This window comes from Dermacentor andersoni, unplaced genomic scaffold (assembly GCF_023375885.2).
Source record: "Dermacentor andersoni unplaced genomic scaffold, qqDerAnde1_hic_scaffold ctg00000033.1, whole genome shotgun sequence".
In the NCBI taxonomy this organism is placed as follows: domain Eukaryota; kingdom Metazoa; phylum Arthropoda; class Arachnida; order Ixodida; family Ixodidae; genus Dermacentor; species Dermacentor andersoni.
In genome coordinates, this window is record NW_027314755.1 from 3,599,144 (window position 1) to 3,610,218 (window position 11,075).

Here is an 11,075-nt window from a genome sequence, read left to right on the forward strand (position 1 = left end):
GTCACGCTGCACTGGCTCTTTCACATCCTCGTGTCCTTGCAGCTGCCTTCTTGTGTTCTATAAAGCGGGTGCCTGAAAAATATCGTATGCAAAAGTCAACACAAGGGCATGGTGCAAAACAACATAAAGACAGTCAAGGCCATGGCAATAAAAGAAAGTCTTAGGTCTTAGTCTTCTTAGTGAAATGCATGCAAAACATCCAAATGACTGCAACAGTCAACTGCTTAATTAATTTCAATTTTAGATTTACACAAAAAAGATATAACGAACAGTTCATCCTCGTTCAGCACGAATTTAGAATACTCCTGCTAATGAATAGAATATTGGTCATTTTCAGACATCATAAGTCTGTCATGTGTCTGGTGTATCACAAACACCACTTGTGACACATCCTAAGCACGTGCCCAGTGTGCCCCCCGCACCATCCCTGGTTGTGCCACTGCTGTAGCCATAATTTGAGGATTATAGCTGCAAACATGATGCTCAGTAGGGATGAAAATATTGTTTTTCAGTTCAATGGATATATGGATGTGCCTATAAAAAAGGGCAACAAGGCTTGTTATGGCAAGCTTACCCACATTTCAATACTAACAAGAAAGTTCACTGCGGCCTGCATCTAAGCTTACTAAAAGGCGTGAACTTATTTTCATGTACGAGGTGCGCAATAGAGTTCATTTTTGACAAAGCCGACTACTGCTGCAGTTTGAAATCTAGCATTTTAGATTCTTGAAGGCATGTAAAAGTTGCAGTAAAACCGCAGTTATTAGTTTATTACGACAGACTGGTAACACGGAATTAAAGCAACATTTTATTTTGATATTTTATTTCTCTACTAAAAATCTTCAAGCGATAAACAAATTTTGATCTGCCATGCAATAGCAAAATGCACACATTACGCTTGTAACCCCCAGAGGAAGGCTGATTTAGCTATTCAAATGACATAACTCTGACACGCCAACCCATATTAGCAAATGCACAGGCATGTCCAAAACAATACGCGTATGCAAAGCGCCCTTGCAATTGTAATTCCACACAGCAGCCGTTATATTCGATGCCGATGCATAACTAGCTGCTCGACAATTCACCGAGTTCGTAGACATAAGCATCCTTTCAGTTTCGCACCGTGCACGAAAACCGCAACAGGAGACAAAACCAGACCTACCTATAATCACACCATTTCAATACATGAGCAAAAACCGTTCAGTCTTAGGGATAAACACTGTGAGAGCGATTTAGTGCGCGACGGCGACGAGCGACGGTTTCGAGCGACAAAACGGGCCGTCGCTTGAACAGATGGCTCGGTTCTGGAAATCTATAAATAATCGCTCGTCGCCCGAAAGTGCTATGAGCGACTAGCCAATAGCGCGAAGCCGGAACTGGATGTACATACATCGCTCAAATACTACCGATTGTCGCGCGGAACGAGCAAATGATTCAATTTTTATACGTGCAAGGATGAGAACCTACGGCAATACCTCCGGAAATATTTTATGATACTTTTTATCGCAAAATACATCAACGTAAATTACTAAAGCACGCGTCACGCATGATTGCAGCCCTCATGCCGGCAACACCGGGGAGGCGTCGCTCAATATCGTCGCTCGCACGGAGTACGACTTGTTGGCGACGAGCGAACGCGACAGCCATCTCCATCGCGTCGCTTGTAGCTGCCGCGCGCAAGATCGCTTATATGGGGTTTATACTTTTTTTCAGCATAAAAAATGGATTCCTCATGCGTTTTCAGTAAGTTCAAGATAACGCGCCCAATTGACCTCTTGCAGCATGCAGCTGAATGCCTGCGGCAAAGTTTCTAACTAGCACTGGTGCTGCACGTAGCTTCAGTGGTCGCAGATTCCCCTGCGCGAGACACCGTCAAGCACGCGGTTTACTTATAAAAAAAGCATGCTGCCAGCAAAATGACGCCTTCTGTTATGTGATTCCTTAGTTCAACAGCGTTCCGTACACAGTAGACTGCCAAACTGAATAAATTCAAACACACAAAACGCACGCTAATCACGCTCCGCATAGGCTCGGAATCACGGGCTGGTGAACGAACCATTTTAAGCGTCCTCTCGCCTGGTGTCTTATTGAACATACCATAGTTCTGGCAGCGTTTGCGATTTTTAAAGCTCTTACGGACAACGGCAAAGTGACAAAATCACATGCAGTTATCGCGACGACTGGCTTTTTCGATTGACATCGAGAGACACAGCGCGTATGCCTAGTCTTTTGTCAATCGCGTCGGCTAAGCGCAGCGACGACTTCCTGGCGATAGCATGACATATACGGAGAATGTGCACCTAAGTTAGAATTCACTTACCGTGGATGATTTGCTGTTATATCCAAGGCATGACGAACGACTGTCGTGTTTTCGTGGCGACGCGAGATGGCTGCCACGCGACCTCCTTCGGCTGGCAATCGCAGCTCCTGTGCTGTGGATCACCTTTCTCCGGTGCTGTGTTGTTCCGCGATCTTGAGCGCGCACGCGCGCGCGCGGTGGAGCAAATCCGAGTGAAAAAGTAGAGCGCTCGCTACGCGTTCCATTTGAACTGCGGCGGCCTGTTCTCTTAGAAGCAAAACGATGTGTTCTTTGCTCAGCGTGCATGAATGAAACATTGCCATGTTCGGGGCCAGCCGCCTACAGTTGAAGCAGAAGATTACGCTACGTTTTGTTCTCTATTGCCGCAAAAGTAGAACGGGCATTCTACTCTCTCTGAAGGGGAGAGTGAAAAGCACATTTCACTCTCTCCTTGGTGACAGAGTGAACAATGCATTTCACTCTCCTCGACATTTTGCGAGAGTAAAACGACGCTTTGAAGAGTGAAACGGCCGTTTCACTCCTGCGATACCCTTCCTAGTTTTTAGAGTGTAGTGCCTGTCAATCATTCCTCGACGTAGTGCTCTTGCATAATCTGGCTCCGATAGTCACAGAGCTCACTCGCGTACAAAATTGCTCACAGTCAACTCTGGACCTCTTCCTTGTTACCGCCAACCTGGTACGCCGTAAGACCCATGTGGATGTCTTAAAAGGACTGTCAGACCACAAAATGCTAAATTTAACCTTGTAACTGCACACTACACCAAAGCCTCAAAAGAGACAGTTATTCCCTTGTTCTCACGTGCCAGTGACGTCGATACTTTAGATGAACTATACAGTTCGTTTTCTTCTTTTTCTTGTTTGTATGAATCAGAGTTCTTCTGTTGAGCACATGTGGGTCTTCTTCAAAAACATAGTTCACCGATGCATAAATGATTTTGTGCCAATAAAATGGAAAATAGTGCGCAGCAGCAATCCATGGATGACGAAAAACATTGTGCATCTGGGGCGTAAACTGAAAAAAGCAAGACGTCAGAATACGAAACGGCTTCCACCGACACAGCCGATAAGATTTCCGCACTACGCCAGTCATTACGAAACACTATCAGTAAGGCTAAACACTATTTCCTCACTGTGCGTGTGAGAAACTTTCTTATCTTATCTCCAAGTAAGTTCCGGCGATATCTTGCGCCACGCAAGAAATCGATCCTTGGTCTCTCTACAGATAGCGCGACTACTCACTACAAGTTAGAAATTTCACAGGCGCTCAAACAATACTTCAGTTCGGTATTCACACATGACGACGGTTTCATACCACAGTCATATTCCATTGTTGATTGACCTCCAATCACTGACATTTGTATAACCGAGGAAAGCGTGTTAGATCTTCTCAACTTAGACACCAAGACAGTTCAGGTATGGATGAAATACCCAACAACCTTTATTCCGCTGTGCTGAGTGGTGTGCGAAGTACTTAACCTTCGTTTTTAAGAAATAGATAAAATGCTCAGAGTTGCCGTCATATTGGAAATTCGCCATAATCACTCCGATTCCTAAAGAACGAAACCCGTCAGCAACTTCTTCCTACAGGCCGACTTCTGTGTACTTCCGTCAAATTGCTAGAGCACATCTGCAAACTCATAACAATTTTCTCGAGGAGAATCACGTTGTTGATAACCCACAGCATGGGTTCCGTCGCGATCTTTCCACTATTACGCAACTGATTGATGTCCATGACTTGGCAGCAGCATTAGACAGGCAAAGTTAAGTCGGTATAATTTTTCTTCACTTCGAGAAGGCGTTAGCCCGCGTATCAGATCACAAATTATTGCTGAAATTAAAACCCATATTAAAACACGATTGCCTTCTCTCGTAGATTGACGCCTATCTTTCGCACAGACGTCAAAGTGTAGTTACCTATGGTGTCATTTCTGATGGGGTCCCAGTGGATTCCGGTATTCTGCAGGGCTCTGTCCTAGGTCCCCTTTTCTTGCTAATGTTCATTAACGACATTGCTGAAAACATACATGTTCAAATGCTACTGTTTGCAGATGATTGTATAATTTATTACGAAATTTCTAGTCCTGATGGTCAACTTCTTTTAAGCGATCTTAAGCGACTGTGTGCCTCCCTGTGTAAATTTGAAATTAAATTATGGGATTTTACGTACCAGAACCAATTCTCATTATGAGGCATGCCGTAGTGGAGGACTCTGGAAATTTCGGCCGCCTGGGGATCTTATAGAGCCCCTAAATCTAAGAACACGGGTGCTTTCGCATTTCGCCTCCATCGAAATGCGGCCGCCATGGCCGGGATTCGATCCCGCGACCTCGTGCTCAGCTGCCCAACACCATAGCCACTGAGCAACCACGGCGGGTACCCTGTGTGTGTGTATATATATATATGTATATATATATATATATATATATATATATATATATATATATATATATATATATATATATATATATATACAGGCCTCTGTAATCCTCGCGATTGGCTTCGAAGCTCGGAAAACAATGCATTGCATAATGCCAGTGCTTGACAGTCAGCTTCGCCTCAGTAGAGCAGTGTTAGGCGGCAAAGCATCTGAAAAATATTTCGGTGAAGCTTAACAAGTGTGAAAAGGAGCAATTGTAACGGGACACAGTATGTATTTCTTAATTATACATGTGTGCATCCCCATCTCCTGTCTCACTATGAGCACCGATATGCCTAATAAATCTACTGGAAGGTCTCCAGAGCTTTTTCGGACATCCATGTGGCGATTTGAGCCCTTAAGAGCAGTTTGACAGGCATCCCTCTTTCTTTCTTGCTTCCTTTTTTTTTCTTTTTTTTTTAATTTTGAGGTTTTCACGGTCCTTTGGGAGTCCGAAAAATGGATGTTGACTGTACAACTGACCAAGAAGATGCTTCAAATGGTCCGTGGGGTGAAGGCGTGGTGGAAGGACGAGAACGGGACAGGATCCATGCATTGAAGAATTAACGGGAAAGGAAGCGTGCCACCGCCTTTTTGAAGAAGCTTGAACTCAAAAAACAAAGTGTTGGCTGACGCCGAAATGCAGGTGTCCCTCATCCTAACAAAAATAGACTTCAAAGCAGTGCAACCCAGCACTGAGTGTTGTGTTGTACAGGCTGAGAGTATGTTGGGGCAGTTGAGGTTGACTTTCCAGCTGCTGAGAGAGAATCTTCGTTCCGACAAAGTTCAGGCCTCATACCAAAGAGCTTGTTTTCAGTTGATATAAATAGCTCATATTCGTAAATATCTGCTTCTGTACGCATCTACTTTTCATTGGTATTTGAAAATGTTTACCTCGATTTGGAATGTGTTTTGCCTTTATTTTTATTTTTTCAGATATATTCAATAAATCTTCAAGTACAGTGGAAAATAACTTCCAATAAACAGCAGTGTCTTTTGGCATTATTTCTGCCTCTTGTTTAATTCGACCAATTTGGTTCGACCCATCAAGATCGAATTAACGGAAGTCAGCTATTTTTATTTTTAACCTTAAGGAATTTGCAGTGTAGGTTTGTTCTATTTCATTCGTGTACTTGAATTGATACCAGGCCACTGGTGTAGAGTGAGTTAGCTTTGCAAAATAAGACATCTAAAAAAAAAGAAATGCAATCTCGGTAGCTGCTTACCGGGTGCAGTGCCGCATAGTCATAAAATAATCAATCTTGATCAACTGTACAGCAAAATACAAAATGTTGCGAAAGCCCATAACATAATAGCCGTGTTAATTCAAACACTTGTGCAAAAAAACATAGCTTCTAAGTTTCCGCCCTTGGAAATAATATAACTTACACGGGTATGGCATTGTTACAACTTGGTTGCAGACTGTACAGAACAGAACATCATTTGTAAAGGCAACGCCTGTGACACAGGCATGAATCATTGTGAAGTTTAGTTTATCAGTCTCTCATTTGTCCCTTAACCTCAACAGGCCAGTTTCGCACAGGTGCAAGCCATCTTACATGCACAACTTAATAGAATGAAGTGTGTTTTCGAAGCATTGGGCACTGTGGGCCTTGGAAAACAAATCTCAGTGCACCTGCACGTGTCAGGTATCAGTGCATTCAATAGGTTGTGTAATTTGAGCGACACAGGAGATGCATCTGTTTGCATCATGTGAGGGTTGAAATGCACTATCTTTCACTCCAATAAATTAAATTAGTGTGTGAGGCTGAAAACTTTTTCTAAATCTCTTCATTCTCCTTTATTACAAGCTGTTATATTTTTTATTTAGGGCTCGGACTGAACCACAAAATATGCAGAAGTCTGTATCCAAACCCAACCCATAAGCTTTTTGGTTTGACTCCCTGCTGATAACCATTTTCTTGTTTAGGCTTGGTCCCTTTAGACACTCTAGCTTTAACTGTTCATCATCATTCAAGCTAATTGATTCATGCTGCAGAGGCTGGTGACGAGGCAGGTGTGGTGCGGCTGGTCGGTCAGCTGCCTGCAGTGCACTGCCGAGCCCTGCGGGCGCTGATGGCCCACCTCTGCCGTATCTGCCGGCTGGCCCACAGCCGGGGCCGGTGTGAGCGTCCCCTGCGGCTGGCACATAGCTTGGCCTTTGTGGTTGTGCGACCACCCTGGGAGCAAGTGGTGGCCATGGCGCGCAATGCACGGTGGCATGGACGTGTACTTGAGATACTACTGCTGCGTGGGGACTGGGGAGAGCCTTTGCCTGTCTTCCAGAATGGTCGCACGCCTGGTGGGTTTTCATTCTTCGTAGGCCAGGACTATTTCCCTGGTACCAATGCTTTTGCCATGCAGTAGTAGAAGAGCTTCTGTAGCATAGTGCGATTTGTGTGCAGCGCTGCCACCTCGGCGGCCATCAAGGTCCAGCCAGCAGCCACCAGTGGACCGGAGCCTCCTGGAAGCCTCCTGGTATTGGGGTGACATATCCAGGTTGGTGCTTTAAAATTGTACACATTCATTGCATTCATTCAGTGCATGTCCAGTGTATTTCTTCTTTGTACCCATATTTGTGAGCGCTGCTCATACCGAAAGATGGACAGTTGGTGCCCATTCGCTGTTGCTTACTACCTGTGTCTTGCAGGGAGGAGTGCTCCGAAAAGCTCAAGGATGCCGCTGACGGCACATTTCTGGTTCGGGATGCACTGGATCGGGGTGTTCTGCTCAAAACTACGCTGCACCCGCACCTGAATTTACTGGTGAGAACTCAAGTTATGATTCCAAAGATGACGGTAAAGCAGATTCAAGCTCTGACGGCGACGTTTTGAGTCGGCATGGGACATCCGCAGCTGTTCACCGGCGAGTTTCCTTAACGGCCTTGAATGGTCTCCTTCCTCGTGCACGCTTATCTGCCTATCTTTTTTTCATCACCTGAGAGCTCTACTGATTATCTTCAACGTGTATATTTCGCTTGGTTATGATGTGCTGCTATCGGCAGCAAAGAAACTTCCGTTCACGCCAAGAAAGCCGTCCATAGCACATCTCGGCCCAGCACTACGGATCGGCGCAAGACAGTTTACAATGGTGTGGGATATCTTTCTACTGTTTTTTTTTTTTGTGCAGAGTTGATAAAGACAATGCGCAAAAATGCAAACAGATGTGCTTGAATGCATAATCTTGTAGTTGTCCAGCTTTGCTGAAAACGATCGGTCCTGGAAAAGGTGCACGATTATAGACAAACTAGTGAAGTACATTCTTTGGACTTCTCATCAGACCATCCTCAGAAGATGCCGAAAAGGAGGAACTGCAAAATGTGTTACGTGGACTACAAAGTTGAACAAAAACCATACATTTTCTGGAAAAATTGTGGAGGGCACCTATGCTTCACAATATCCAGGAACTGCTTCATTGCATGGCATGAGCAATGAACTGGTCTTGGTTTCTTTTTTGTATTCGAAGAACGGGGGTGTACTGAGCCTGTATTCTTTCAGGCACTATTTCTGGGTTATTTATCTTTGAAATATATATTCTGAATTTTCTTTGCTATTAATATTTTTGTAGATATCGTTTTTTTGTTTGTTTTTATCAACTGGCAGCAAAAATGGCGCTTTCTAGAATTTTTGTTTTTACAAATAATTTTTTTTTTTGGCAACATGTTTTTTTAGAAAGAGCATTTCATTATGCACAATATGCTATGCTGCAATGAGTGCTGGAATATTATTTTGTAGTGCTCAATAATTTTTTCACGAGACCTATAAAGAACTACCAATTTCTCGTGGTAACGAAAGAGTTAAGAGCGCGTTAATCCTGCTGGCGAAAATAAGCGGCCTATATCAAGCTGCTGCCAGGTCGCAAGCACCATCGGCCGTGAATGCGAGGTTCAGCGAGTTAGGCCTACTGCCTTGGTCGGCGGAGCCGTCGGAGAATGGCGCTTCTTTACGTAGACATGCTTTTATTGACCGTGCTCACGTAAAACGAAGTAGCATCATGCAAAAATGTTTTGTGTTGTACTTGACTGGGATACAAAGTCTTCTGAGCGTAAATGGGTTTCCAAATCTAAGTGGAGCGCACCTGCCACTCGCTCACATGCCCATTTTTATATTTGTATTGGCGATCATCATATGCATAAAACAGAGGCTAGCATGCAAAATCATACCGCGTGTTTCCAGTGGTGATTTCCCTCCTAATTATGTAATATACATATCTTCACTGTGTCACCGTGACCAGGTCTAGTGCATCGCCTCGCTGCCCGTGCCAGCACCTACCGGACGCCCCAGCATCTGGAGCACCATCTCATTTGTTTGTAAAACTGTAGGAGGCCGATGTTTGCTTTAAAGGTCCGCTCACCAAGCCACATAGAAAATTTCGGTTATACGCTGGAAGTTGCGTTCCCTCGAGAGAGTGTTCCACTGCGTGAATTTTTCAACCCATGATTGCGAACCCACGATTTTAGGAAACGAGCGTCACCACCAGCATAACTCTCTCCACTTGCCTCAACTTGCCCCTGCAAGCAAAATTCCTTCGTTCCCTACATTCCTCCCGTGCCGAAGGTCAAGGATCACGTGATGCATAAATCACAGGCCCCGCCTTCCCTTTTTCCCCCTCCCTTTATTTATTTCGCGGCGCACTTCCGCTGACAGTGTCGCACACAAGCTATTGCGTTAGTCTCTTTTCGCGCAGCGCACGATTTTGCGTGCTGTGCACAAAAACACCTGACTAGCGGTATAAGTCAGTGCTGCACAAACACCGAGGCAAACACAATTGGGTCACAGAGTATGATCACGTGCTGGAACATGGTAGAAAATGACATAGTTTTGTTGTCGACACGCATGACTGAACAACGTGGAAACAAGCAGACGAAATGGAAGTACGATCGTGAGCAATATGAGTAGGAACACATGAACATGTGGCAAACAGCTTCAAAACCGAGTTAGCGCAATATGTGGATGGCTCTGTTGAAAACAGAGGGAAAAGGAGGCGCTCTTTCACTAACTCTTTGCACTCTCACCATGCTAGCATTGCTACGAAACGGCAGCTGATTTCGTTTCCCCGGCCGCTAACCATGATAAGTCTGCCTTGGTTGCTTAGTGGCTATGGTGTTGGGCTGCTAAGCACGAGATCGCAGGATTGAATCCTGGCCACGGCGGCCACGTTTCGATGGCGGCGAAATGTGAAAACACCCATGTACTTAGATTATATGAACGTTAAAGAACCCCAGGTGGCCCAAATTTCCAGTGTCCCTCACCAGGTTTTCACCAGGTTTCGCTCTTTCTGTACACCATTTTTTTCATGGGTGCCACCATATTGCTACTCAGTGGTGCCGTTTATGGGCAGTCGGCATGCTGGCTTGGGCTAGCGTTCCGTCTCTCATGGCAGTTATACGCTCGGCGGTAGTTTCTGGCGTTTGTTTTCACGCTCATGCGGTCTATTGAGTATGACATGCTTCTTCTACGTGGTAAACGGTTCCGTGAGACGTACTGAAGCGGTTTAAGTCATTATGGCTGGACTTTCTGCTGGCGCTGAGGCAGACAGAGCATGCAGCGCAATGTGTGCATGCATACTTGAGCCTACAATAAGCCTCGGAGATCAATTGTGTATTTCTGAATGTTCCATTCACTGATGTGACCTTATTGCAGTGCTATCGTCTAGTTCTAAGCTGCGGTTTAGGAGAAATGAAACATACGAGACGATCGTAACATCGTGGGTGCCGTTCTGCTACAAGAGAAGCTGTGCTGTTATACTTTGACAAGCGTTCTAACTGTTAGCTGCAGATTACATTGTGTGACTACTTGGTTCGGTGGATGAGGTTTCCAGCCATGAATAAAATAGTTTTGGTTAGAATAACAGCATACCTTACAGTGTGAATTAAGCTTGTCCAGAAAAGTGATAGCTGCTGGATTACAGATATCTTTGTTCTATACGACGCGTGGTTCAAGCATACGACATCAACGTTTATAGATCTATAAACGTTGTGCGGCGTAACTGTGCGAGGTCGTATTGCGGCATTAGCCCGTTTTCTTTCTTTTTTGAAAAAGAGGATGACAACTGAATTTTTTTTTTCGGTTGTGTTCCTTCTATTCTCTACGACGCACTCACATGTATTATGGAAATTTTGTCCTCAAAAATATCCATTCCATTCTTTTTATGCGATCCCTTACAGATATCACGGTGTTCCAGGGCAAAAAAGGCAATGCCGAAGCACATAGCTTATATATGTATCATGCTGGTTCACCAACCGCAGTGATCGATGTGTTGAGCAGCACCATCGGCCTCATATGTAGTGATTTCAAGCCTACTAGACTTGAAATTCGTGAGAACGATGCCAGTGTATCA

General features: G+C 44.6%; 1 protein-coding gene across 1 annotated transcript; it reads left to right on the forward strand.

Annotated features, from left to right (window-relative positions):
* Positions 1-6,734: 6,734 nt before the first annotated feature.
* On the forward strand, positions 6,735-7,607 carry LOC126518116 (uncharacterized). Its single transcript, XM_050167970.3, has 3 exons — positions 6,735-7,038; positions 7,142-7,235; positions 7,387-7,607. The coding sequence occupies exons 1-3, from the start codon at positions 6,813-6,815 to the stop codon at positions 7,568-7,570; spliced, it is 504 nt and encodes a 167-aa protein (XP_050023927.2). The 5' UTR covers positions 6,735-6,812; the 3' UTR covers positions 7,571-7,607.
* The last annotated feature ends 3,468 nt before the right edge of the window (positions 7,608-11,075 follow it).